The 27,394-nt window shown below is 64.3% G+C and overlaps 1 protein-coding gene across 7 annotated transcripts in view; it reads left to right on the plus strand.

Moving 5' to 3' along the window:
* The window catches only part of PLXNB2 (plexin B2), a 33,507-nt gene continuing 6,113 nt past the window's right edge, over positions 1 to 27,394 (plus strand). Inside the window, exons 1-23 of one of the 7 annotated variants that reach the window (XM_037847768.1) lie at positions 130 to 144; positions 15,915 to 15,967; positions 16,661 to 16,710; positions 20,227 to 21,318; positions 21,486 to 21,668; positions 21,752 to 21,880; positions 22,115 to 22,215; positions 22,338 to 22,464; positions 22,547 to 22,700; positions 23,061 to 23,175; positions 23,248 to 23,356; positions 23,432 to 23,533; positions 23,997 to 24,086; positions 24,380 to 24,461; positions 24,542 to 24,702; positions 24,799 to 24,947; positions 25,090 to 25,198; positions 25,364 to 25,500; positions 25,640 to 25,810; positions 26,180 to 26,309; positions 26,397 to 26,624; positions 26,703 to 26,879; positions 26,960 to 27,099. In XM_037847768.1, the coding sequence (XP_037703696.1) occupies positions 20,239 to 21,318; positions 21,486 to 21,668; positions 21,752 to 21,880; positions 22,115 to 22,215; positions 22,338 to 22,464; positions 22,547 to 22,700; positions 23,061 to 23,175; positions 23,248 to 23,356; positions 23,432 to 23,533; positions 23,997 to 24,086; positions 24,380 to 24,461; positions 24,542 to 24,702; positions 24,799 to 24,947; positions 25,090 to 25,198; positions 25,364 to 25,500; positions 25,640 to 25,810; positions 26,180 to 26,309; positions 26,397 to 26,624; positions 26,703 to 26,879; positions 26,960 to 27,099 (3,674 nt within the window). In that variant the 5' untranslated portion in view covers positions 130 to 144; positions 15,915 to 15,967; positions 16,661 to 16,710; positions 20,227 to 20,238. Of the gene's footprint in view, positions 145 to 5,957; positions 6,261 to 6,281; positions 6,566 to 15,914; positions 15,968 to 16,660; positions 16,711 to 20,226; positions 21,319 to 21,485; positions 21,669 to 21,751; positions 21,881 to 22,114; positions 22,216 to 22,337; positions 22,465 to 22,546; positions 22,701 to 23,060; positions 23,176 to 23,247; positions 23,357 to 23,431; positions 23,534 to 23,996; positions 24,087 to 24,379; positions 24,462 to 24,541; positions 24,703 to 24,798; positions 24,948 to 25,089; positions 25,199 to 25,363; positions 25,501 to 25,639; positions 25,811 to 26,179; positions 26,310 to 26,396; positions 26,625 to 26,702; positions 26,880 to 26,959; positions 27,100 to 27,394 lie in introns of those variants that run through there. The other 6 variants (XM_037847765.1, XM_037847767.1, XM_037847764.1 and 3 more) reach the window with 6 other exon arrangements.

Below are 27,394 nucleotides of genomic sequence, written 5' to 3' on the forward strand. Positions count from 1 at the left end.
CTCCGTGGGGGCGGGGCTGGCAGCTCCCGCGCGCTCCGGCCCCTCCTCGGCCACACAAAGGCCCGTCTCCATGGCAGCCGCGCGGGCCGGAGCGCGCAGGAGCGCGGCCCGGACGCCATCGAGCTGCGGCGGCCGGACGTGCAGGTACCCGGCGTGGGAGGGACGCGGGTCCCGGGACGTGGGGGGTGGGCTTTGCAAACAGCGTCCGCTCGCAGCTCGCTCGGGGGACGCCGGGACCCGGAGGCAGCGCCCCTCCGGGCGGAGGGCGACTCGGCCGCAGGCCTGGGCGGCGGTGGGTGTGTGAACCCGGCCCCCGCTCTGCCGGCTCTGGGGAGGCCTCGAGGGGCTGGGGGCTCCTCCGCCGGCGCTCGGCGCGCTCGCCCGCCGCCCTGACGCCCCTGTCCCTCCGAGCAGCCTCGACTCCTCACTGGCTCTGGGACCCCCGCCCATCCTCCGGCGGCCGCGATCTGTGCCCCGAGACCTATGTGGAGATCGCCCCTGGTGCGCAAGGGCCGCAGCCCGCACGCCGCCCGCTGCGGTTCCGGGGTGGCCTTGCCCCAGTCTCGAGGCTAAGCCAGCCCGGGGCCGTGCCCAAGGGGCCCTGACCCGCGCCTCCAGGACTCCCTGCGAGGAGCCGCGCGGCGGGCTGGAAGGCGACGCAGGGTCCCCGGAGGCCGGGGCCTGGGGGTTGCCTGGCGCCGGCGGCCGGGCTGGTCGTGGGCCTGCTTGCCGGCCCGAGCCCTCCAGCAGTTGCTGGTGTGGGTTCGGGTGGATACCCGGGACCCAGAAAGTCCCAGAACTGGGGCGAAGGTGTCCCTGCTGAGGTTCAGCAGGCTGAGGGCAGATGTGGGGGTCTTGGCTCCCCGATCTGGGGGTCTGTAAGCACAGGGGTCCCGGAGCTTGCTGACCAGTCACATCGCTGTTGGTTCCTGTCTGCGGTTATCTATGGGCAGTGGATCCCAGGACAGGGGTGAGGCTGAGCCCCAAAGCCGATGAACGTCTAGGGAGCCTCTGCACGCTTCCTGGAGGGAGACCCCGGCTGGGGACTGGGAGGTGGGAGACGTGGCCGTGTCCGGGCCTGTTTGTGCCGCCTGAGCCCCTGTCTGGGGATTACCTGGCACGGAGGGGTCTGTCTGAGCCTGGGCTCCGACTCCCTGGGGGCAGCTGGGGGTCAGGGCCGGGCCAGCGGGGATTTGTGGTGAGTGAGGGCTCAGCGGGAGGAGCCACAGGTGGGCAGATGGGAGCCACGCCCCCGCCGCCCGGGGTCTGAGTCCGAGGGGAGCCACCCCGGGGAAAACAAGGGCTTGGAATGTGGGTTTTCCCCCTCCCCCCCCCCCCCCCCCGCAGGCCGCCTGCCAAGGAGGAATTATTTTGGATTATCCAGCCCTGTCCGGCCAGCCCGAGGGGGGAAGCTGCAGCCGTGGGAGAGGGATCCACTTCCGGGGCCGTGGGTTGCGAGTCCCAGGAGGGAGGGACGGGCAAGTCTGGGCAGCGCCACCACCCGCGGCTGCTCGGACCCGCGGGGGGTGGGGTGGGAGCCGGATGCGTCACCCTTGGGCTGGAGAAGGCTGGGAGGTTGGCCCTGGCAGGCCTCTGCTAGTCTACCGAGCCCCCTGGGAGCCCCTCGGCAGGGGGAGCCCTGGATGCTTTCCTCGGGGCCCCAGGGGAGGCCCAGCCTGATAACCCCATCTCTCTCCCAGAAGCCCTGTGACATGGGCGCCAAGGCCCTCCGAGGTCAGCCGTGCACTCTCAGGTTCAGGGACACCCCTTGGTGGGTCGCTCAGACCCCGGGGTGCCCAGGGGGTAGGGGTAGGGGTGCTTTGGGGGTCCCCGCCCTGGCCAGCAGCTGAGCCCTGCTGCCAGCCCGCCTCTGCCTCAACCTCCCCCCTGCACTGGACGGCGCCGGTCACCCGGTCTGGTGGACGCGGGGAGCTGCCTCTGCCTCGATGGGGTTTCAGCCACCTGCATGGGGCGTGCTGTGTGGGCCACACCAGGGGGCAGGGCCGGCAGCTGGGGCTGGAGCGCGGGAAGCCCAGGGCCTGGCCCCAGCCCAGGCCAAGTGGAGCAGAAGAGATTGGATGGGAAGGCACCAGGGTGGGCTGCCAGCCTTGGGAAGGGTCCATATGGCACATGCCACCCCCACCCCCACCCCCGCCCCCCAGGACAGGCTGGGTTGCTGGCACTTGGGCCATCGCTTTGGCAGCCTGGGCCTGTGTGGGGAGCCAGCTTCCGTCCTGCCGAGGCCCCGAGCCTGCTTTGGAGACTGGGGGCCAGTGAGGGGATCTAACCTGCCAGGACTCGAACCCGGGCCTGGCCCGTGAAGGGAGCCGCAGTGGCCCCTCGGCCTCCACCGCCCTTTTGCTCGGTGCAGAGAGGATAGGGGTCACCCCAGGGGACGGACCATTACCTGGGGCTGGTGCTGGCCGCTCAGGCCCCCGTGGTTAAGGGTGGCTTATGTTTGGGGCAGGGGCTCTGATGAATTGTCTCTGAGCCCGTTTACCAGCCTCCTTTGTGGGATGGGGCCTGGGGGTGCTGGGCCCCCTCACTTCCCCTGCCATGTGGTCCTTCCACATTCTTCCTCTCTGCAGTTTCACATCCTACTCGTCGGGGGCCCCGCCCTCTGCTGAGCGGGCAAGAGCACTGCCCCGTCCTGGGTGCTGACCCCAGCGGCCACCCAGCCCAGAGGGGCACATCCCCACCCTGTCCCTCCCTGGCTCCCGCTCTGGTCCCCAGCCCTGCCCCCTCCCCACCCAGACCTGGGCCCTGGCTGCCTCCCGCTGGGTCAGTGCCCGGGGCGGAGGCCCCCCTGGGCCGGGCGGGCGAGGGGCTCACCTCCTCCTCTGCCCCTTCCTGAGCAGCTTCTGAAACCAGCCAGTTCCCCATTCCAGGGCTGGGTCAGGGGCCTGTGGGCACAGCCTAGGGCGCGGCTCTGCCACCAGCTGCCGTGGGGCCTTGGCCAGGGCCCAGAGCAGGCTAGGGGCAGGGCGGGCCCCCTCCTCACGAAGAGCAAGGAAGAGGAAAAGGGTTTGATGTCAGCCTTTCATGAGGCCATCTGTGTCAACATGGCCAGCGGGGGCCGGGCGGAGGTGTCACTCCGGAGGCTGGGAAGGTTCCGGCTGGGCTGACCCCGGGCAGGGCCGGTGGCTCTTGTCCCAGGTGGCTCTGCACTGGGGTCTGGGAGCTGACCCTGCAAGACCCCCAGGCAGGCCTCTCAGAGCACAGCCCTGTCGGCCTGCCCCGGCTGGGTGCTGGCTCAAGGCTGAGGTGGTTTCCGTGGTCCGCAGAGGACTGGGCTCTGCTGGAGATGGGCAGAAGGGGCGCCACAGGGAAGTGTCTGACCGTGCTTGGGGCCCGGGTCCCGGCTGTGCTGGAGGTGGGACATGAGGGCTGAGGACACCCCAGCACAGCCCAAGGGGCTTCGATCTGTTTTGGGGTGTGTGAGGGGGTCTGCTGACATGCACGGTGCTGAGGGTGTGGGGAGCTGGGCCACATGGGGGGCAAGCCCAGGGGGAAGGAGGACTAACAGGACGTGGGGGCTTGGGGGAAAATGCAGATCCCAGCCCTCCCCCCAAGTTTTCAGAGGTGGGGCCCCTCTGCAGGGGGATAGAAGCCGGAACGCAGCTGAGGCTTGGCCAGAGCCGTCCGTGGGGGAGCAGAGGGTGCGCTCGGGTCCCACCCCAGCCCGGCCCGGCTTGCATGTCGCCCAGCAGTGGCAGAAGCTATTTTTAAGTCAAGCGACCGCGGAGGGGGTGGGTGGTGGGTGGTAGTTGCTCCCACTTGTGGCCACCTGCTCCCTTCCAACCTCCTGACGCTCCCCCAGACTGGCTGGGGCCTGGGTGGGTGAGGGGTGCCCTGAGGGTCCTGGGGACCCGGGAGAAGATGTCTGCAGGGGGTGGGAAGCCAAAGAGGGGAGGGGGAGCGGTGGGCCCAGCAGGAGGGCATCCTGGCAGTGCCGGGTCCCCCTCCCGCTGATCTGGGGAGGGGGCTTCAAGGGATGCTGGGCACCCGCCCTCTGCCCAGGCAGCCCCCATGACAGCCACACGGCCTCACACTCATCTCCTTGCCGGGGCTCTGAGCTTGGCAGGTCGTGACCCTCTTCAAGAGCCCCAGTGCTTGCCCCCGGGCCCTGCCCACGGCCCCTCTCTCGGCCTCAGTCCCCAGCCTCCCCGAGTGCAGTTGGTCCTTCCCTGCCTTTGCCCACAGACGCCCCCCAGGCCGGCTCCAGCTCAGCCCTTCGGGGTGTCCTGCGGTGACCCAGTGCTGGGCCGGCCCCCGTCCCCTCCTGTCCACAGGTGCCCTGGGCTTCGGTCCGGCCCTGGTGGCAGGGGTCCCTGCAGGCTGTCGCTGTGGGGACTCAGGGCAGGGGCCTCCAGGATCCACGGGCCTGTGTGAGAGCAGAGGCTGGCAGGCGGCTTGGCGCTGGGCCCCAGGATAATGATGGGGTTCGGCTGTGATGGGGGAGGCCCTGACAGGCTGATGGGGAGATTACAGGCCGTGCCCGCCCACTCCCCATTCACTGGGGCCGTCGCCTGTCCACCCCACCCCACCCCCGCCTCCTGCACTCAGCCTGGGAAGGGGAGATTAGCGGGGGCTGCTGGGCAGGAGGTGGGCATCAGAAGCTGCGGTCATGGCTGGACAGGCCCCGGGTCCTTGAGGCCCTGGAATCCCCAGGATCCCCGCAGGCTCTGCCCCTACCACCATCACTCTCTCCTTGCTTGTTGGGGGGCCAGGGGCTCAGCTCCCCCACAAGGGCTCTCCTCGGCCGGCTGAGCAGACTCCGGTCCCCTTGGTGGCAGCTGGATGCGCATGTACTCAAGGCCACCCCTCCGCTGGCTGGCTCTCCCCGTCCTTCAGAGGCCCCTTCTAACCACCCGCTCTCTTCCTGCGCCCGCAGTCCGTCCATGGGTCTCGGCAAGGGCGCCCCTCGCCAGTCCTCGCTTCTTCAGTGTGTGCCAGGACGGTGGGGAAGTGCACCTCGCCCGGGGGCCTTTGGAGGTGGAGAAGGCCTGGGGGCTCGTCACCGTGTCCCCCATCTGCGGGTCGAGCAGATGTGACCGTCTGGGCGCCCCTGCTGCTGTCAGAGCTGAGGCAGCAGGGGCGAGGCCCGCGTGGGACATAGGAAGGGAGCTGCACAGCGGCTGGGATAAGGAGAGACGGGGTCCCACAGCCTGATGGGGACAGATGTGGTGGGTTTTGGGGCCGACTGAGCCCCACCTCTGTCCTGAGGGCACGGACATACGGGCAGCTGCTGCTCCGGGGCGGGGGCGGAGGCTGCAGACAGGTCTGGTGGTGGGAGGGCGGTGTGCGCACCCAGTCTACGTCGGGGCCCACGAAGGACCGTGGCTGCTGTTGGCACAGAGAGAGGGAGGGCTGGAGCACCTGCCGGCCTGGCCAGGCCAGCTCACAGGGGCCCGTGGTGGAGACAAGAGCATGTGGAAGACATAGGCTGCCATCCGCGCAGGGGGGCCGGCCGAGTCTGTGGTCTGAGCAGGGCGGCGGCCGCAGGGCCCCTGGGTCTGCCGCTCCTGGGCCTCCGCTTGGGCATGTGTGCAATGGTCCCTGGCAGGGTGTCTGGGCGTGTGGCATCGGGGCGCTGAACCTCTGCCCTGAGTCATAGAGCTCCCCATCCACAGGAGGGGACGCATTAGAGCCCCCACCCAGCAGGGTCCTCGCGAGGAGGTGCATGGGGGGTTCTTCTGGTTTTGGCAATTGTGTCACTACTCTCTGGGGCATGACCCATGCCAGGAGGTGGCAGCTGCTGCAGGCTGGGGGGCGGCGGCCCTGGAGACATGGTGCCTGAGGCCAAGGGCTCTGGGCAGTGGGTGATGCTCTGAGAGGTGGCCTAGATGCACCAAAGGGGACAAAAGCACCCAGAGGCTGGAGGAGCCGGGGGGCTGTGGGTTGACCCCAACTGGGAGGAGGGTGACAGGGAAGAGAGGAGGGCCTGGGCACCCCTTCCGGGCCTGTGACCCCCATCCCACCCAGGACAGCCAGGGCTGGCTGTCCTGCTGAGCCCGAGCCCAGACTGCAGGCCAGGCCACTGGCGGGGCCCCATGGCAGGGGCAAGGAGAGGCTCTGCTTTCCTACCTGGGAGAGGCCCCGCCTCCTACCTGAGAGAGGCCACGCCTCCTACCTGGGAGAGGCCCTTGGCCCCAGCCCTTCGGGAAGCTCCCGGGGCTGACGCAGAGCCCTGGCTGCGACGTCAGTCTGTCCCTGGAGCCTGGCCCCCGCCTCTGCGCCCTGGCCCGGCCTTCGCCCTGGTGAGTGGCCCGCGCAGCTCCGCCGCGGGTTGAGGGGTCTCGCGGGAGGCTGCGGGGGTGCAGGGAGCTCTGCCTCGTCCCGGCCTCCCGTCGGGGGAGAGAGGGATCCACCGACAGACCGGGCTGCGGGGCGAAGCCACCCGCCGCGCCCTTCGCCCTTCCCGGCCCGGAGGACTAAGCCAGGTCCGGCTGTGCTGACGCCAGGTGGGCGCCCGTTGGGACGTCTCCTGTGCCCTCTGGCCGCCCCGCCGCGTCGTTGTTGCTCCAGATCGGGCTCCAGCCACCTGTCCCGCCCGGAGTCCCAGGTATGGGGGGGCCATGTGCTCCCTCCGGGCGCCTGAGTCACCGGGAAGGGGCAGGGCGCTGCGCTCAGGCCGCAGGCTCGCGGGGGGCGGCGGGCGGGCGGGCGGGCCGGGTGCTCCGCGTCCTGCAGGCGCCGCGCCGCCGCCCTCGGGGCTCCCAGGTAGCCGCCGCGCTCTGGGAGTCGCGCGTGGCCGCGGCGCTGTCGGCGGAGGGGGCTCTGCGAGCTGGGTCTGGCTGAGGGAGGCGGCTGGAGGCCCGGGACCGGCCCGTTGCGCGGATGGGAAACTGAGGCAGGGGGCCCCGCCTCCCGGAGTCCCGCGTGTCGGGCTGGGTGCGCGGGCTCTTCGGCGCGTTTCTCGGGACGGCCCCGCGGGGCGCGACCGGCCGGGAGCCTGGGGGCTGCGGCGGGGGCGGGCGGGGGTCGCCGGCCGCGCCCCTCCCTCCGCCGTTGTTTTGGAAACAGCGGGGGCGCCGACGAGCGGCGCGGCGGCGGGTGTGCCTGCTCGGATTTGGTCGCCGCGCGCGGGCCCCGCCCCCGGCCGCCAGCTGCCCGGAGGGGGAGGGGCGACTCCCCGGGCCCCCCTGGGGGTCCCCTGGCCTGTCTTTGGGGCGTTGCGGCACCCGCCTCGCCAGGAGGCTGCTCCCCCGCCCCCGCGCGGGGCCATCAGGCCGCGGGTCCCCTCCCGTCCTTTGTCCTCGAGGTCGGAACCCCGCCCAGGGCCGGGCCCCCTCCTCACCTGCGCGCCGCCCCGCCGGGTCCCCGTCCCCTCCCGGCCTCCCGCTGCGTCCCCTGCTCCCGCCGGGCCTGGCCTGCTTGCCATTGTTTGGGTTTTGGCTTCACGAAGTTGCTCAATATGTGTTTGCTTGAAAATACTGATAGGGCAAGAACCCCAGCTTCTGCTCGCACCCCGGAGCCCTTCCCCGCGTGGGGCGGGGCGGGGCCGAGCGCTGCACCCGGGTCTCTCCGCAGAACCCCGGGCGGAACCGGCCTGCGCGAGGGGCGCAGCGGCCACCTGCTAGACGCCGGGAGCGACCTGAGGGGGCAGTCGGGGCCCCACGGCGGGAGGGGTCAGCGCGCGCCCCGCCAGCCGGGCCCCCTCCCCTGGGCGCCCCCTCTCCTGGGCCACCCCGATCCGGCATCTCCTTCCCGGTTCGCTAGAGGCCGCTTTGCTCGGCGGGGGCCCCGGCGGCTCGTCCTGAGGCCTGGGAAGGCTGCTTGGGGTTCCCAGGGATGGGTTGGGGTTTTTTCTGGAGGACGAAGTGATAAAAGAGAAACTTTTCCTGCGATTTAGGACCTCAGAGCTATTGAGCAATTCGTGAGCTGGTTGCATCCGCTCCGGAAAGCAGAAGGGGCTCCCCGGGGGGTGCAAGGGGGACTCTCCTGGGGCGCACAGTGGAAGCAAGGAAGGAATGTTCTGGTCGGCCGAGGTTAAGTTTACATATTACTTAGGGGGCCCTACAAAGTGGGGAGCAGGTGGTTGCTTGGGGCCGAGGAAGTTAGCTGGCCATAACCGATGGGCTGTATTTAAATTTGGTTTTCTGGCATTTACAGGAAATAGAAACTAGCTAAGGTTGTTGGTTTTGCTGATGTAGGACTTTACATGCTTCCGTGTGGCACCCACTGGATTTTATTTAAACCCCCCCCCCCCACACACACACACACACTTGACCCAGCCCTCAGCCAGGCCGAGTTCTGAGATCAAAACATAAAGCATTTGTGCCACTCGGTTACCATCGGCCAGCTCTAGATTGCTGTCGCCGGTGATTAACTCTAGGTTAAGGATGTCGCCAGTCCCTTTTGTTCTCCCTGCACTTCTGTCGTTTTGGACCCACGATCACCATTTGGCGAGATGAGCAGGGCAACCATTTAAAACTTTCGAGAGGATACGGTGCACCAGGGAGACGATTATGATCACTAGGAGTGGTGAAAAGCCCAAGGGTCAGTGTATGTTCCTGGCCAAGGTCCGCAGGACCCAAACCAACCAGAATCAAAGAGACCAGAGAACAAGCCCGAGGAGGGCTTACGGGAAGGCCTACTTGCTTGAGCCCGTTGGCTAGGCCGGCTTGGTGGGTTTGGTGGGCTGTTCTGTCAGCTGCCTCTGACTTCCCCAGAAGGGTTTCCCCAGGTGCAGCAGGTGGTACTGCTAACAGCAAGCTCCCCCAGCTCAGCCGGCAGGTAGGCAAGTGCATTTCTTTTATGTAAAACAATTCTAGCTAGAGTCTCAAGACTTTTTGTTGTGCAGCAATAGCTTTTGCAGGGCCTCAGCAGTTTTTTCCACTTTTATAGATAAGTTTCTGATTGCATTTCCATTTACGTGAACTCCTAAACGAGGAAATAAGAGTCGGACAAATGTGTCCCTTCCAGCATCAGTGATACCCCTGGGCAACATGCCTTTTGGCTCTGGAGTGTAAATTAAGTGAGGTAGTCCAGCGCGAAGTTTTGGATTTGTTACAGAATTTGAAGGGAACTCTGCAGGGCCCAAGCCCCACTGTCCACACGTTGCAGTGCAGGCTGCAGTGCCAGGCGGACGGAGAGGGTGGGTCAGACTCTTCCACAGATGAGAAGATAACCCCCAGGTGCACACAGAGCCCCAGGAGAGTTTGAGTGTCTGCCTGGCGGATGCTCGAGTTGTTTGTTTCTAACCATGTGTTCCTTATGGAATTGTCACAATATCCCACATCTCAAAGGGGCCAAAATGTCCTTTTTAAATGGACCTTTGTACATGGTGGGAGCTGTCCCCACAGGTCTCTTGGACTGATGATAGGACGACAAGTGGCATTGTGGTGAGAGTGATCTCTGGGCCAGTCATACGTCAATGCATAATGAATCCGGCCGTCAGGGAATAGGCCTGATCTGTCTACAGAGCTCGGGAGGTTAAAACAAGGCCTCGGTGACAAAGGCCAAAAGAGCCTGACCTTGAAAGCTTGACTGTCAGACACCGTGGCATTCGGAATCCCTTAGAAATCAGTCACTGGCAGATCGACAGGATCCCTTAGGTCACAAACAGATCGGGGTTTGTGCCGGCAGACGCAGCAGACATTTAGATCCCCCCTTTGCGATGGCCTGGGAAAGGCAGATGATTGAACTGTCTTCCCAGACCATGGCAAAGAGGAAGGATGAGGCAAACTGGAACAGTTTAAACCTGTTTGGTGGTAACGTTTTCTAAGCAAGATGGGAAAGAGGTGTGGAGACGATCAAAATGCAACAGCAACTGTAGGGAGTAACCTCAGGAACACGACAGGAGCGGAGGGGTTCACGGATCTCGGGGGGGAGCTGCCCACCTCTGAGGCCGTCTGCTTCCCGGCTGGTGAAGTCGAGGTGAAAGGCCCAGGGTGGGTCACAGCTCCTTTTTAAGTTGTGCGATGGGAACCCGGGGGAGCCCTTTCTCGTGTGACTGCAGTGTCAGAAGTCGGGGGTACCCGGCGAGGTGCCTGCCGGGGCCGCTCAAGGGCTGCGTTGCGCTGATGTCACCTCCAGTGCACCCAGTTGCTGGGGTCGGGGTGTGGGGAGGCTGAGGGAGATTCGCACCTGCAGCTGCGTCCTGCACCTGCTGGGGACAGCCTTTTGTGTAAGTCATTGGAGATTTACAATATTGCTCTCTCCTGCTGGGGAAGCAGGGGATCGATGTTACGACAGAGGCCTGGTCGACCTGGGGTTCCAGGGATGATGTCACAGGGAGAAAGTCTGCTCCCCAAAAGGTGCACTTGAGCGGCCGTCAGGGCCGGTGGAGGAACTTCGGGCCCAGGTGACCCGGCGTCCTCGGTTAGTTTAGGCAGCTTAGCGTGAACGTGCCGTTTGTTCTCCCCCTTCCCAGAGGACTGAGGCTGGCAGGGCCATGGACGTGCCAACCTGCTTGTAGAATCTCAGGCCCTGGTGACCTGCCCAGTCCGTGAGTGCCTCACTCGCTGGGAATAATTGAAAGCAATCCCCAGGTGGGAATACGGTTCCTAAATGTTTTTCAGCAACCGTTACAGTATCTGCCTTGTCTGTCTGCTGAAACGTTTGAGCCCGGCTGTTATCGTGAATCACCCGACCTCGGTCCTTTAAAGCATTCGGGATGCTGACCGCTGGGCCAGACTCGTTCACAAAAGGGCAGCTCTGTTCCTGGGCACCCGGGGATCTGGGGCCTGAGGAGCACCCAGGGTGGGCTAAGGCTGCCCCATCACCTTGGACGCACTGACACCTGCTCCCGGGGAAGGGGTGAGGGTGTGCATGGAAGGGTGGAATGCTGGATTCCAGTAGGTTAAGGGATTGGGCACCTCATCCCTCACTTGTTGGTCGGAGGAGCGATATACAAAGGACCCTCAGCTGGCTTTCTGACGGCACTTAGGGTAGACAACACCTGCGGGATCACGGAATCCAGGCTTACAGGTGGGTGACAAACCGCACCGTCACCTGCAGGTCACGAAGGGATACAGAACAGCTCAGACAATGAACAGGCAGACACAGCCAACCCACTGGCGTGTGCTGTAGTTCCCCTTGAAAGAAAATTTCTTCACGGTCACCCTCCTTTTGATCAAAAATAACCTCAAAAAGATTATTCTTCATCATAAAAGAAGGCCGGTTTCATTAGATTTGGCCTGCTTTTTCCATAGTGCAGCAGGAATGGCAATTTACCATATGGGCTTTTTAAAATTTTGCTTTGCTGGGAGTTTTCCATCAGGAACCTCTGATTGGACTGTTAAAATCCTCTGGAGGCTGGGAAGCCAAGCCAGGAACTCAGCCCCAGCCTTCACCTGCAGCCCAGAAAGGAACTTTCTTTTCTGACCTGTAGGGCTCGGAGCCCTGGAGCTGGCACCAGACTAGTTTTGTAAGCTGTAAACTCAACCCGAGTTCCTTACGAGTCTCTGGTCACATTTGATTAAATAAGCATCATTCTCACACATGACATTCCAGTCAAAGCTTGGTTAAATAACCAGTGTCTCCAATTATGTCCTGTTAACGAGGACAGATTCTGATTGCACCTGTGCAAATAATTATTTTGCCATAAAAATAAGAATATTTAATAGAAGTTTCCAAATTCTGGAGGGTCCAGACAGGGAGAAAAGCTGAATGCTTTATGAATTACAGACAGCCTAAGGGAAAAGAGCAAGGGATTCCTTGTGTCTAGAAAATAAAACATTAAAACCTCAGAAATGATCCAAACTCAACTTTCCCAGTTCATTCGGTCCCGGTGAACACCCACCATCCGCCCCAGCTCGTGCCCACTGGCCCCTCATGGGAATTCTGGGGCTTGACTTGGCCAGTGCTGTGGCCTCAGGGTCGTTTAAGGAAGGTCAGAAGATGCCTGGGCGTGCGGGGTCTGTTCCAGGGCCTCGAGACGGTCCTTTCTGCAGAAGGGGAAGCACTGGCCTGTGGCTGATGGCAGATGTTCTCAGGGACACACAGAATAAGAACCTTCTGTGGGTGATGAAAGACTTAAAACAGCTGTGGTTGACTTTCAGTGTTTTACAGAAGTGAAAGTTCTGATGAAAGTTCATTATAAAAATAATGTGAATGAGAAGGAAATTTGGTTGTTTCTGTGACGTGTAACGTTTGTACAGAATAACTGAAATTGTAACCAATGATATTAATCTTGTCTCCTATCAGACAGATCAGTGCTAGGACAGCTCACGGACATCTCATTGACAGATCTCTAGGCACTTTATCCCATTTCTGAAATGTTATATTAATAGTATTTTATCCATTCAAACTTAACCAATAGGTGGTTAGAAAATCGTGTTTAATTTGTCATGCATCCCTTGCAACTCATAATATATCAAATAGACCTATTTCTAGCACCTCTTTTTAAAAGTGAAAGAACAAACCCTTTGCAGTTTTCAGGTGTCCTAACTGATTTGAAATCAATAAGACATCATTGAGGGTTTGATTTTTGGAAAGCTAAAATGTCAGAAAGTTGTCAGGTTTGAACATTTTGTTAAATAGGGAAAGGAGTCACTGTGAAACAGTATTTGGGTCCCTGTTCAACCAAAGGGACAAAAAAAGAGTAAATATGAGTTAATATGATTGTTTAAAAAAAAGATATTTCTTTTAAAAGTGAAAAGACTTGTTTGCTAAAACAATAAAAAATGATAAGGTGGATACAAATATCAATACAGATGTTATTCTGATAAGACATAGATACTTGGCCTTCTCAGGATTATTGAGATGGTTGAGAAAATCCTTTTACAACCTGTCACTAAGAACAGACTAAAAATCCAAGAAAACCGTCATTTTAACAGAAAGAAAACCAAGTTTTAGTTTTGCATGAGGATATTGTGTGATAAGAAAACTCTTAAAACTCTCCTAAGTCTGACAAATCTTAGCCAACCTTGACCATAACAAATAAACACCCTTTGCCACAAACCTTTTGCAACTTTCTGTTTCTGAGCAGGTTTTGTCCTCCACATTCCTGCTTCTTGTCTGTGACAACCATTCCTTCTACTTCAGGACAAAACTCTCTTTTTTCTTTAACAAGGCATATCCTGTCCTTCCCACCTTAAGTTACCAAAAAGATTGCCAAACTGACTTCAAACAAACATCCTGCAAAACATGATTATTCTTAAAACAAAGTTTGTCAAAATCACTCAGTTTGGTTAAACACAAAGTTACATTTTTTAACATCTTAAAAATCTAGTATAGTGCTAGTTTACTTTATCAGTTAACATACCCAAGAGGAGTGAAATTGTGATTGTATTGCACTTAACACTGATGTTTCAGAAGGCATGGGTGTTTCCATTAAACTAGCCCCACTTGTCAAAGGCTCATCTGAAGTGTGTGAACTTGAATATTTTAAAAATGTTCAGTTCTAGTTGTACAAATACTCTTTTTTCATTGGAAATAGTAGTTTGTTTTCCTTAATTTCAAGAACTTTAGGAGTATTAATTTAGATAAGCACTTATTTATCTTTAGACCAATTTGAATAGAGCTCTTTTAAGGAGTTTTATGTCAATATTGTAATACCATCTGGAGGTAGAAAATATATGACAGATATGTAGACACCAATAGGAAGCTTCTAGTGTCAGTTTAAAATTTTTCAGCCGTGAGTCAGACATAAAAACACAGAAACTCGGAAAATGTGGAAATTCAGCACTCACGAGTTCATGTAAACTATTCTAGAGGCTCACAGTTTCCTGGTAGCACTGGGCTCCCCTTTGGCCTGTTTGATTCAGGGCCGTTCTCTTGAGTGCGTCTGACGGGGCCTCCCACACTGGCTGTGCAACTGCAGGTGTCCTCGGTGAGAATTTGCTGTTTGGTCAGATAGATCCAGCTTCCGGCCCATCCTTTTTAAACCTGTGATATGTTGGGGTGCAGAAGGCGGAGAATCAAAGTTTTTAGAGTTCGAGGATCCCATCTTTATCATTTCATGTCTTACCTTGTGCACGGGACAAAGAAACCAGCAGTGGCAAAAATGAAACTGCAGACTGCACCAAAAGCCGGGGACTCGGGCACAAAACTGGAGCCTTCTACTCAACAGCTTGACCCGCTAGCCTTTGGGCTAAAAGCTGGCGAGATCAGAGAGCTCGGACGCAGGGGAGCTGGGACCCCAGGGGATCACCACGACCCTTGGAGACGGCGAGGAGGACAGAGAGTTTGGGCTCATAGCCCCTTCGCCCGTCTTTCTCATTGTCCCCAGAGCCGTCAGGGGTCCCCTCAGATCCTGTCCTCATGGCCAAAACTGGTAAAAACTTGTCATGCAGTTGAGGCTCTCACAGCCTTACTGAGCGGTTCACGAGTCAGCAGCACCCATTCAGAAGGGGGGGGCTCCCCGAGGGGGTGGGCAGGGGACGCTCCAGAGGGCAAACACAGAGGCCGTGCGGAATGTTCGGGTTGGCTGGCACGAAGCCCTCGCCTCACTCGGGGGTCCTGCAGAGCGGGCGCGGGAGCTGGCTGGGGAATGGACTCAGCTGGCCTGAGAACGGGTGTGTGCGTGTGTGCGTGTGTGCGTGTGTGTGCGTGTGTGTGTGTGTGTGTGTGTGTGTGCACACGCACGCTGGGGGGTGAGCTGGCGAGAACTCACTGGCTGGATCTAAACTGGGTCTCCCGGGCAAGTTGGACATTTACTGGGAGTGGAAACGAGCTTAGGTTTTTGTTTTGTGATGTGGGGGCTTCCACGGGCAGGGACAGTGGAGGGACACAAGCCCCAGGCGGGTGGCGCAGTGCCAGGCCCAGCCCGGGGGGTTTCCCGCGCACTGTCGCCCTCAGCAGCACGGGCGGCTGGTGCTGGGGGAGCAGAGGGGCGGCCCTGCCTGCTGGGGGTCTCCGGGGGGGCCAGCCTCCCGCAGCCTTGGGGGCAGGGGGAGTTCAGGGCCTGGAGGAGACCCCGGGAGCCTGGCGTCTCTGCAGGGGGGGTGTTGTGTGCCCTCCCTCCTCTTCTCTCCCCTCCCCCTCCCCCTTCACTGTCTTCTCCGCCTCCCAGCCCCTCCCCCCCCACGGGCTCTCCCAGGGCCGCATGGCCCAGCCCCGCCCTGCCCTGGGGTCTGGCTGCAGTTTGCGGCCTGGAGAGTCCCGGGCAAAGGGACACCCCCTCAGGAGCCCCTCGGCCAGGTTAACTCTTCCCTGCTCAGCCCAGGGCTCAGGGCACGTCCAGGCCTGGCAGGAGCCCCTGCACCCACAAGTGGGGTGCAGGAGCCGTGCTCTGCCAGCACCCCATGGCCCACCTACCTTCCTCCTGTGCCCCACTGGTCTCCTGGGGGCCCTCCCGTGGCCCAGCCCGGGGCCCTGCCCTCCAGGGAGTGGGCTGCCTGGGGCACTCCCCTGGGGAGGGGGCACGGGCTGCCCCCCAAGCAGCCATGCAGGTGGGCTGCCCCTAGGATGTGAGGGGTCAGAGATGGGGGGCCACGGAGGGCCTGGAAAACCATCCAGAGGCAGAGGAGAGCCTGAGGGGGGCTGGAGGCAGTGATTATTATTACCATCGCCTCTTTTATTTACTGTTATTTAAAGTAATACATGAATACACTCCTGTAAAAATGTCAAAAATTGGCAAATAAATCCACGTTGGTGCCTCAGCCCCCCTCAGGCCCCAGCGTTCACCGTTGTCTTCCGTTTGGAGTGAGGCCGTCTCCGTCTTCCCAGCAGCTAGACTCGGTGTGTGTCTGTGGGCACCGCTGTGGAAGCAGGAGGGGCACAGGTAGAAACCCCTGGCACCCTGGGGCAGCATGGGCCACCAACCTGTGTCTGCCTGGACTTCCAGGGCGTCACGCTGGGCTTGTTGCCACAGCAAATTGCACCAGCTGCGCTCACCCCGCAGAGGGCACGGTGGCAGGAGCGGGTGCCACGGTGCAGCGGGTGCGTCTGAGGCGTGGCCCGAGCGAATTCATTTAGGCCTTGGGAATCCCCAGGGGAGCTCAGGCCTCTGTCTCCTTTCGCAGGTGAGGAAAGGAGGCACAGAGAAGTTGAGGAGCTTTTCTGAGGTCACACAGCCGTAAGTAGAGCCGCAGGGTCATGGGGCACACAGGTTTCTTGGAAAGAAAGTTTTTGTTTGTTTTTAAATTTATTTTTTAGAGCAGTTGTAGGTTTACAGAGAAAGCTGCAGAAAACAGTGTTCTCCCCTTTCTCCCCCTCCACGGTTTTCCTGATCACTAACATTGTGCATTAGTGGGGTCACTTGTTGCACTGATAAAGCAGATTATAGTCGTATTATTACTGAAGCCTGTCGTTTTCTCAGGGCTCACTCTGTGGTGTGAAGTTCTCTGTGTTTTTCTTTTTCTTTCTGAGCTTTCATTGAGGCAACATACATACAACATCGAGTCTCCCAGTTTACACTTTCAAGCATACAGCTCAGTGCTGTGAATCGCATCCAGTGTGCGCTACCGTCACCGCCATCCACAACCAAAACTTTTCCACCATCCCAGAAAGTCTGTACCAATTCAGCATTAATTTCCCCACAGAATTTGTTTCACTTCAATCAAAGTAATACATGAACCTCGTTTTAAAAGGTGAACGCAGCACAGAAGGGCTTAAACTGGAAGATGCTGCCCCTGCTCTGCCACCATCGCGGGCTTCTGGAAAACTGTGGGTGCGGGTGGGGGGTGCTGGGCCAGGAGAGGTGGGCCCCACCCCGGGCAGCGGAGGCCGCGTGGGCGCCTGGGCTGTGACCCCGGTCTCTGCCCCCTAGAGACCCCCGATGCGGGCCAGGAGCGGAGACTGAAGGCCTAGGGCGCTGTGGTGAGTGGGCCTGGGCAGCGCTCGGGGCGTGCTCCGGGCTGGGGGCGCCTCCCGCCACCCTGTGACCCCGAGGCTGAGGGCAGCTCGGCCGGCGCAGCTGCGAGGGCAGCGCCGTGTGCGGCGGGTGCGGGGCCCCCGGAGGCCCGGGCGGTGTTTGGATCGTGCGGTTTGGGGATTGGGGTGGGGGCGTGTTGGCCCCAAGTGCCGGCTGCGGGAGAGCGGGGCCCGGGCCGGGGCGCGGCTCCGCGCAGAGGCGGCGGTTGGAGCTTCTCGGACGTGCCCCCCCCGGACCTCGGCCAGGAAATCCCCGGCAGCCCGGTGAGCGGGGTCCCGGCCGCCTCCCAAACAGGAAGGCCCGGGGCCTGCCCGCCTTTCCAGGAACGCCGCAGGAAGCCCCCGCGGCCGGGCCTGGCGCCTCCGCACACCAGCCTGGAGCTCGGCCACGGCCCAGGTCCCCTCGCGCCTGAGCTCCCGCCCGCAGGTCGCCGGGGCCGCGTGAGCTCTGCGGGGGTGACTCCCGTCTCCCGCCCCTCGCAGGCCTGAGCGGGGCCCCGGCTGCCCTCGCGTCCCCCTCGCCGCCCAGGGCCCTCCTCGGCAGCAGCAGGAGCAGCCGAGCGCGCCGGGAGCGCATTTACGCAGCGCCTGCTGTGTGCGTCGGGGGCCCGATGGGGAGCGCAGAGCAGGGCCGGGGCTGGGGCAGGGGCTCGGGCGAGGGGGACGCGGCTGGGGACAGGCCAGGGCTCCAGGGGCGTCGGGCAGGGGGCCGCCGGGTGCGGGCAGCTCGGGCCGTGGAGCAGGGAGGGCGCCTCCCCTTGGGGTGCCGAGGGGGCCCTCAGGCGGTGGGCTCGGGGGTCCGGTCCCGACCCTCAGGCCAGCCCCGCCCCCGTGGCCCGGCGCCGCCCCGCCCCCCCGGGCCCCGGGAACATTCCATTCATTCCCGCTCGCACGGCCGGGCCGCAGCCGGAGCCCAGGAGCCGGGCCAAGGAGCGGGGAGCGGGCGGCGGGACGCGGTGAGCGGGCGGCAGGCGGGAGGCCGAGGCGGGGACCAGGGTCGGGGCCGCCGCGCCCCTCACCCCCAGCGCCGCCAGTGGACCTTGGCCCCTGGGAGCCAGCTGAGGGCGGGGAGGGAGGGACAGACAGACGGAGGGGGAGGAGCGGGCGGCTCTTCCTGCCGGAGGTGCCCCAGCGTGGGCCCCAGCCTGTGTCAGCCCGGGGTCATGGGCTTCCCAGCTCCTTTCTCGGCTTCTTTCCCCAAGTCTTCCTCTCCCCTAGACGGGAAGCTGAGCCTGGAGCAGGGCCATGGCCGGGCATGAGTCTGGTGGGAGGGCGCCCCCGGGACCTCACCCCTGGCCTCGCCATCTTGGGGGCTCCTTACACCTTCCTGTAAAGCCGCTCAACCCTCCCACAGCAAAGGGCTCCCACCCCGGGCCTCGCTGCCCACTGCCCCCTCCGTGCCGGCCGACCCCCCACCCCACCCGGGCGCCCCCAGCTAGCCTGCCGTGGGAGCCCTGAGCCCACCTGTCGGCAGCTGCTTCTGCCAGTGGCTGGGCAGGAACTGAGCACTCTCTACTTCCCAGGCAGGACCGGGCCACGGCAGGAGGGGCGGGAAGCTGTGTGTGGGGTGAGGGGTGGGGGCGGCGCTGAGGCGGGAGGTTGCCCGGCCGAGGGGCACCTTCCCCAGGGGAGCAGGGAGGCCAGCGAACCCCGCATCTCCCATGGGTGACGGGAGGGCGAGGGCTTGGTCAGGCATACTTGCACACTTGGTTCCAGAGTCAGGACAGAGAGACGAAGGAGGGGGAGAGAGAAGAACCAGGCACCACAAACCTGGTCAGGAGCTCCCCAGTGGCCAGAGCAAAGAAGGAAGCAGGCTCGGTGGAAGTCACAGGGTCTGTGAGACAATTGAGCCAAGCAGACCCCTGTCTGCTGCCCGGGAGAGAGGGGCACAGGGTGAGCGTGGTGGGGGGCGGGGTTGGGTAGGTGAAGAAACGCAGTGATCAGAGTGGGAGGCCGTGCTGCTGGTCCCGAGTCGGGACCCCACTGCTAGCTCGGAATCCCGGCACTGCCCGCACCAGCAGTGTGACCTTGGGTGGGGCCTGTCACCTCTCCTGCCTCAGTTTCTCCAGCTGAAGACCGGGGCAATAATAGTAAGTCCTTCACGACTTGTTGTGGGCTCCAGGAACAAGTCCACGGGGGGCCAGAGCCTGCCCCAGGGAGCCCCACAAAGCTGTCTCTGGGGTCTGGGAGCTTTTACTTGTTTTCTTGTCCTTACATTTCTACATCTAATAAAAGGGCCACAAGAAAAATAATTGTCCTTCCAGGGAATCAGAGCGTTTTCAGGGAGGGGGTGCTGAAGGGGTCCTGCAGGGGGCCCAGCTCCTCTGGAGGTGCAGGGGGGCCACGGCCCCTCCATACCCTGCCTGGGAGCCCCCGGCCTCACCCGCTCAGGCCGGGCCCAGGTGCAGCTCAGGAAGGGAGGGAGGGTCCCCGTGCTGGCCTGAGAGGGCGAGGCGGTGGAGGTGCAAACAGGGGAGGGATATAGGGGTGTCTGTGGGCCCTGGTTCCCCTCCCGGAGGCGGAAGGGCCCTGCCTGCAGTTTGCTTCTGGCTTCCCCTAGATCCCTGTGGCCCTGAGTTGGGGAAGGAGGGGTGGCCCTGTGTGTTCTGGATTCTCTTGGGGAGCCCTGGTCCCTCCTCCAGTTGGGGAACCCTTGGCCCAGCCTTGGCCTCGGCCGCTTGCTCCACTTACATGTCCACCTGATTATCATGATGGACACACACAAAAACTTGGCGTGCACACACATGCGGACATGCGGGGACCTGGTGTGCATACACATGAGAACACAGCAGAAACCCCACGTGCACACCCACACATGCAGACACGTGGGAACCCGGCGTGCACACACATGGTGACATGCTGATAGATGTGTGCATGCAAACACGGCAGGACACGGCCTGCTGCAGCCCTTGGTGGCCCCCACACACTCACACAGGGCTCCCCCCTCTCGGAGACCTGGTGGTTCGGGGTTGCTGAGAGCTCCTCGGACCTGCTCCCAGGGTCAGGTGGGGGATTCTGCCTCCAGGTGGTGGTGGGGGGGCAGACTTTCGGTCCCCAGGAGAGAGGCCTGGGGTGGCGCTGGCTGGGGCTGTGGTCACAGCTGTGCTCACCCGAGCCACACGCCTTGAGCTGCGGGTTTGGTCCCGTGTTGCATCCGCCCTCGTGGCACGTGGGAGTGGCCAGGTGTGTGGGCACGTGAGAGGGCCTGGGAGACTTCCTGGAGGAAGCACTCGGGACATCAGGTGCAGGCCTGTGCAGCCTCCTGGAGGCGGGTGGTGGGCCCTGGTGCAGGGAAGGGCTGGGGCACGGTTTCCTGGGAGCTCTCCCGAGTACCGCCCCGGGTGTCTGGCCTGATGGCTGGCAGGCAGGGAGGTCCCTGATACAGAGGGAAGCCCCCATCTCCCCGGGCTGTGCCCTTGTCCCTGGGGCTGCAGAGCCCCTGACGGCCCCCTCTGTCTGCAGGGTGCTGGGGCCATGGCTCTGCCCCTCTGGGCCCTGACCCTGCTGGGCCTGGTGGGCGCGGGCGCCGGCTTGCGGTCCCGGCAGCTGGGCGTCTTCCGCAGCGAGACGGAGCTGAACCACCTGGCGGTGGACGGGGAGTCGGGCACGGTGTACCTGGGGGCCGTGAACACGCTCTACCAGCTCAGCGCCGACCTGCAGCTGAGGCAGCAAGTGGCCACGGGCCCAGCGCTGGACAACAAGAAGTGCACGCCGCCCATCGAGGCCAGCCAGTGCCACGAGGCCGTGCCCACCGACAACGTGAACCAGCTGCTGCTGCTGGACGCACCCTGGGGCCGCGTCGTCGAGTGCGGCAGCCTCTTCAAGGGCATCTGCGCCCTGCGCGCGCTGAGCAACATCTCCCTGCGCCTCTTCTACGAGGATGGCAGCGGCGAGAAGTCCTTCGTGGCCAGCAACGACGAGCGCGTGGCCACGGTAGGGCTGGTGAGCTCCGCGGGCCCCGGCGGTGAGCGCCTGCTCTTTGTGGGCAAGGGCAACGGGCCGCACGACAACGGCATCATCGTGAGCACCCGCCTGCTGGACCGCGCCGAGGGGCGGGAGGCCTTCGAGGCCTACACTGACCACACCACCTACAAGGCCGGCTACCTGTCTGCCAGCGCACAGCAGTACGTGGCCGCCTTCGAGGACGGCCGCTACGTCTTCTTCGTCTCCAACCAGCAGGACAAGCACCCGGCGCGCAACCGCACGCTGCTGGCCCGCATGTGCAAGCAGGACCCCTCCTACTACTCGTACCTGGAGGTGGGGCTGCAGTGCCGTGCGGCCGGCGACGCCCCGAACCCCACCTTCGGGGCCTGCCTGGCGGCCTCTGTGGCCGCGCCGCGCCCGGGCGCCGGCCGGGTGCTCTACGCCGTCTTCAGCAGGGACGGCCGGGGTGGCGGGGGGCCCCAGGCCGGCCTCTGCCTGTTTCCGCTGGACGAGATCCACGCCAAGATGGAAGCCACGCGCACCGCCTGCTACACGGGCTCGCGGGAGGCGGGCCAGGACACCTTCTACAAGCCGTTCCACGGCGAGATCCAGTGCGGCGGCCACGTGCCGGTACGCGGGCTCTCGGGGCACCCATGGTGGGGTGTGTGCGGGCGGCCGTGGGGGTCGGTGTGAGCGGGCACCCCCGTGGCCCCTTCCCTCGCCTGGGGCCCGCCCTGCCCACTCAGGCTCGTGCCCTCGATGGGGTCCCTGCCCCTCACTGACACTGTGGTCCTCAGGGCGCCAGCGAGAACTTCCCCTGTGGCTCGGAGCACCTGCCCTACCCCCTGGGCAGCCACGAGGGGCTCTCGGCCACCGCAGTGCTGCAGCGGGGCGGCCTGAACCTGACGGCCGTGACAGTGACTTCTGAGAACAGCCACACCATCGCCTTCCTTGGCACGTCCGACGGTAGGATCCTCAAGGTGAGGCCCAGGGCTGGAGCAGCCGGGGAGGGCCCTGGGGCGGCCGCTGGGCCACGGGGCCCCCTCACAGCGCCACCCCCCAGGTGTACCTGGCCCCGGACGGGACCTCCGTGGAGTACGGCTCCATCCTCGTGGAGATCAACAAGAGGGTCAAGCAGGACCTGGTGCTGTCCCCAGACCTGGCCAGCCTTTACGCCATGACCCAGGACAAGGTGGGGGCCTGGGGGCTCCAGGGGGCTGAGGAGGCAGAGGACGCAGAAAGGGGTCTGCAGCCCGGGCCCTGGAAGCTGAGCCTCTGCTCTGGGGCTGGCCGTGGGCACTGGGTGGGCTCCTGGGCAGCGTCTTTCCCCGGTGCCATCCTTGTCTCTGCAACCCTGTTTCCGTCTGTCCATCTACTGTGTGTCCACTGCGTTGCCCTCTGGCTGACCACGGCCCCATGTCCCCAGGTGTTCCGGCTGCCGGTGCAGGAGTGCACGGGCTTCCTGAACTGCTCTCAGTGCCGCGACTCGCAGGACCCCTACTGCGGCTGGTGTGTCGTCGAGGGACGGTGAGCGCCGGCTGTGGCTCAGGGCGGGGGGAACGGGGTGCTCCTCCGGGGAGTACAGCCCCAGCGTGGGGTCCTGGGGACGGCAGGGTGCCGGGCTGAGGCTGCCCCGCTGCCCCGCACAGGTGCACCCGGAGGGCTGCGTGTCCGCGAGCCGAGGAGACGGGCCACTGGCTGTGGAGCCAGGACGGGTCCTGCGTGGCTGTCACCAGTGCCCGGCCGCAGAACATGAGCCGGCAGGCCCAGGGGGAGGTGCGTGCAGGGCCAGGGGCTGGGGAGGGGTGCTCGGGCTGGGGAGGGTGGGAGCTGGGGTGAGCTGCTGGCCTCTCTCCAGGTGCAGCTCACTGTCAGCCCCCTCCCCGCCCTCACGGAGGGTGACGAGCTGCTGTGCCTCTTTGGGGACTCACCGCAGCACTCCGCGCGCGTGGAGGGGGACACCGTCGTCTGCAAGTTCCCCAGCAGCATCCCCAGCACACCGCCCGGCCAGGGTGAGCCCCAGGCTCTTCTCCCACTCTGCGAGGGCGCTGCCTGCTCTCTGGCCCCTATGTGAGCAGGGCAGGGGGCACATCTGCCCCCTGAGTGTTGGCCGGGTCTGTGGGGGCTGCCCAGTGACGTGAGCTGCCGTCTACAGGGACAAAGGGGTCCCCATCTCAGAGCCCTGGGGAGACGTGAGCTGAGTCCCAGGTGCCTGAGAGAGCTGCGGCAGGTGCAGGCCTGGCCGGGCCTGGGAGCGAGGCAGTGGGGAGCCCCGGCAGGGCCCCTGCAGCCTGTTGGGGGTGGTGCTGGGCGAGAGGCTGGACCCCAGGGCCCACCGCCCCTGCCTGACGCTGTCCCCCGGCTGCCCGCAGACCACGTTGCCGTGCCTGTCCAGCTGCTGTTCAACCGCAGCCACGTCTTCCTCACCGCCCACGAGTACCTCTTCTACGACTGCCACGAGGCCATGAGCCTGGCCCGGAACCTGCCGTGAGTGCCCCCCGCGCTGCGCCGCCCGGCCCTCGCTGTGGCGGGCGCCCCCTCAGCACCCCTCTCCCCCAGGTGCGTGTCCTGCGCCAGCAGCCGCTGGAGCTGCCAGTGGGACCTGTGGCACCGCGAGTGCCGGGAGGCGTCGCCTGGCCCTGAGGACGGCGTCGTGCGGGCACACACGGTGAGGGGCCACCGGTCGCGCCGCGGTCGCTCGGCCACAGCCAGGCCGCCCCTGACCAGCCTCCTCGTCCCCCAGGAGGACACCTGCCCACAGTTCCTGAACCCCAGCCCTCTGGTCATCCCCATGAACCATGAGACAGAAGTGACCTTCCAGGGCAAGAACCTGGAGACGGTGAAGGTGGGTGGGGGGCCTGGGCATCCTCCCATCTGCCCCGTACGGGGCTCTGACCCCAGGAGGTGCTGGGAGGGACCAGTGGACAGGAGGAGGCAGAGGGTCTGGAGAGGTCTGGGAGGATGTGGGGGCCTCGGACAGGGTGGGGGTTCAGGACTTGGAGCCTCCTTGGGATGGAGAAGTTTGGGGGGAGTCAAGGCCGAAGTGTCAGCGGGTGCTGGAAACGGTGTGCTGGGCACGGATGGGAGGGATGGGAGGGATGGGGCGCCTGGGGGCACCTGAGGGCTCGGGGCTCGGGCTCAGGAGTGGCCGAGTGGTTGGGGGGACGGGGGGCCTTGGCTGGCCCTTGAGGGCCTGTGGGGCCCCCAGGCCACGAGTGCAGGAGGCTGGAGGGGGCCGTGAGGGCAGCAGGGGTGGGGTGCCCAGGAGAGGGTGGGGCCTTGGGCTGCCCTGAGCCGCTGCCCCACAGGGCCCCCTGCAAGTGGGAAGTGAGCTGCCGAGGTTTGAGGAGCTGGTGAGCTGGCAGGAGTCTGGAAACTTTTCCTTCCGGACCCCAAAGGTGCGCCTCCTGGGGTGGCTGGATCAGGGAGCCCCAAGGGGTGGCCCGGCGTCTCCTGCCCCACTGTCCCCCGTGAATCGAAGTGTCCATTCCTCCGCTCTTTCCCCATCTGGCTGCACGGACCCTTGGGCCCCTGAGCCACCCGGCCTCCTGCTTGGTGCCCCCAGCTGCCCGACCCCTGCAGGCCTCCCCCCACAGCCCCTGGCTGGTCCCTGGGGTGGGCCCACTGCAGACCCCGGGGGGCTGGCTGGGTGTGGACCTTGAGTGCAGCGTAGCCTAGCTTGTCTCCCCAGCTCTCCCATGACGCCAACGAGACGCTTCTCCTCCACCTGTACGTCAAGTCCCTCGGCGAGAACATCGACAGCAGGCTCCAAGGTGCCCAGGTGGGGTGGGGTGGGGTGGGGGCGGGCGGCAGCTGGGGGTGGGGCCGGGCTGACCCCACTCTCTCTCCGCAGTGACCCTGTACAACTGCTCCTTCGGCCGCAGCGACTGCAGCCTGTGCCTGGCCGCCGACGCAGCCTACCAGTGCGTGTGGTGCGGCGAGCAGGGCAAGTGTGTGTACAAGGCTCTGTGCAGCAATGCCACCTCCGACTGCCCACCGCCCGTCATCACCAGGGTGAGGCCCTGGGAGGCCCCAGGGGCGGGTGACCCCCGCCCTGCCCTGGGCTCCAGCTTCCTGAGCCGCCAGTCAGCGGGGCTCTGCTGATTGCAGATCCAGCCGGAAACGGGCCCTCTGGCCGGGGGCATTCGTGTCACCATCCTCGGGTCCAATCTGGGGGTCAGGGCAGATGACGTCAAGAGGGTCACCGTGGCCGGCCAGAACTGTGCCTTCGAGCCGGAACGGTACTCGGTGTCCGCCCGGTGAGCGATGGCTGTGGCCTGGGCTCCTAGGGGGACGGTCCCTCCACCTGGGGCTGCTCGGCCAGGCGAGCAGGAGGGTGGGAGGGCACAGGGCAGGGAAGGGCCGTGTCCTCGAGCGTGCCCCACCCACCCACCACCCCAGGATCGTGTGTGTGATTGCGGCCGCGGAGGCACCCTTGAGTGGGGGTGTCGAGGTGGACGTCAGCGGGAAGCTGGGCCACTCGCCACCACACGTCCAGTTCACCTACCAAGTAAGCGCCTGGCCCCAGGGTCCCCGTGGTGGGTGGAGGGCTGCAGGCCTGGGGGCGGCGTGTGTCAGGTGTGCCGGCTCTGTGTGCTGGGGCGACGCGGGATGGAGCCCCCAGGGGTCCAGGGAGGGCCCTGCCCTGACCTGCCCGCGCCTGTCGCTCTCTCAGCAGCCCCAGCCCCTCCTCGTGGAGCCCAAGCAGGGGCCGCAGGCGGGCGGCACCACGCTGACCATCAGCGGCACCCACCTGGACACGGGCTGCCAGGAGGACGTGCGAGTGACCCTCAACGGTGTCCCTTGTAAAGTGTGGGTATCACCGGCCCTGGGGGTGGGGTCACCCCAGCCTGTACCCCAGGTGTGCCTTCACGCAGAGGAAGCCCCTGGCCCAAAGAGGGGCGGGTCCCAGGCCGAGGCTGATGCTGACGGCACCCCCTCCCACCCACAGGACGGAATTTGGGCAACGTCTCAGGTGTGTGACGGGCCCCCAGCCAACTCTGGGCAAGGTGGCCCTGGAGGTCTTCTACGGGGGCTCCCACGTGCCCAGCCCCGGCGTCACCTTCACCTACCGCGAGAACCCCACGCTGCGGGCTTTCGAGCCGCTGCGCAGCTTCGCCAGGTGCGGGCCAGCCAGGGACCCCGCCCAGCCAGCCACCTCCCCCAGCACCCTCAGCCAGGGGGAACGTGACAGGGCTGGTCTGGGCAGCCAGGGTGGCTTCTGGAAAACCCCAGCTGCACCCCAGGCCTCTTCCTTCCCAGAGGCCTGGCTGCCTCCTTGCCCGTGATAGGTGCACGTGTCAAATGTGGAGCCCCTGCCCTCGCCCCTGCCCACCCCACAGCAGGAGTCGGGGAATGGGTGGGGGGCAGAGCCTGTGGCCCGGTCGCCCTCGCCCCTGCCCACCCCACAGCAGGAGTCGGGGAATGGGTGGGGGGCAAAGCCTGTGGCCCGGTCACCACCCAGCTCAAGGCCCACCCACCCCTCCTGCAGTGGCGGCCGGAGCATCAACGTCACGGGTCAGGGCTTCCTCCTGATCCAGCAGTTCTCCATGGTGGTCATTGCCGAGCCCCTGCAGTCCTGGCGGCGGCGGCGGGAGGCCGGAGCCCTGCAGCCCACGGTGGTCAGTCGGCAGCACGGCAGGGCCTGGTCCCGAGGGGCATGGGCTGGCGATGGCACCTGGCGGCTGACGGCCAGCCTCGCCCCGCAGGTTGTGGGCACCAAGTACGTGCTGTACAACGACACCAGGGTCGTCTTCCTGTCCCCGGCCGTCCCCGACGAGCCCGAGGCGTACAACCTCACGGCCCTGATCCAGATGGACGGGCACCGGGTGCTGCTCAGGACCGAGGCTGGCGCCTTCGAGTATGTGGCCGACCCCACCTTCGAGAACTTCACCGGCGGCGTCAAGAAGCAAGTCAACAAGCTCATCCACGCGCGGGTGAGGGCCGGGGCTGCCCAGGGCTCCCCCCGGGGCCTCGGAGCCCTCCCTCCAACGCTGCCCTCCCGCCTGCCCCAGGGCACCAACCTGAACAAGGCCATGACGCTGCACGAGGCGGAGGCCTTCGTGGGCGCCGAGCGCTGCGTCATGAAGACGCTGACGGAGACCGACCTGTACTGCGAGCCGCCGGAGGTGCAGCCCCCTCCCAAGCGGCGGCAGAAGCGGGACACGACGCACAACCTGCCCGAGTTCATCGTGAGTGCGGGGCGGGGGCGGGGGAGCCCGGGGGGTGCAGGGGGCTGGCGGCGGGAGCCGGCTGAGCCCGCCCCCCGCAGGTGAAGTTCGGCTCCCGTGAGTGGGTGCTGGGCCGTGTGGAGTACGACACCCGTGTGGGCGACGTGCCGCTCAGCCTCATCCTGCCGCTGGTCATCGTGCCCATGGTGGTGGTCATCGCGGTGTCAGTCTACTGCTACTGGTGAGCCGCCCGCCCGCCCACCGTGGCCCCGCCCCGGCCCCTGCCCCGCCCCCGGCCACTCCCCACCCACCCCCGGCCACTCCCCACTGCAGCCCTGCAGACTGTGACCCCGCCCACATCCCCGCCCACCGTGGCTTTGCCCACAGCCCCGCCCACCCCCGCCCCCGTGGACCCGCCCCTGGCCCCTCCCTGCCACCGCCCTGCAGACTGTGACCCCGCCCACAGCCCCGCCCCACCGTGGCTTTGCCCCACAGCCCCGCCCACCCCCGCCCACCGTGGACCCGCCCCTGGCCCC

The sequence above is a fragment of the Choloepus didactylus genome, chromosome 8 (genome assembly GCF_015220235.1).
Source record: "Choloepus didactylus isolate mChoDid1 chromosome 8, mChoDid1.pri, whole genome shotgun sequence".
NCBI classification, from domain to species: Eukaryota; Metazoa; Chordata; class Mammalia; order Pilosa; family Megalonychidae; genus Choloepus; species Choloepus didactylus.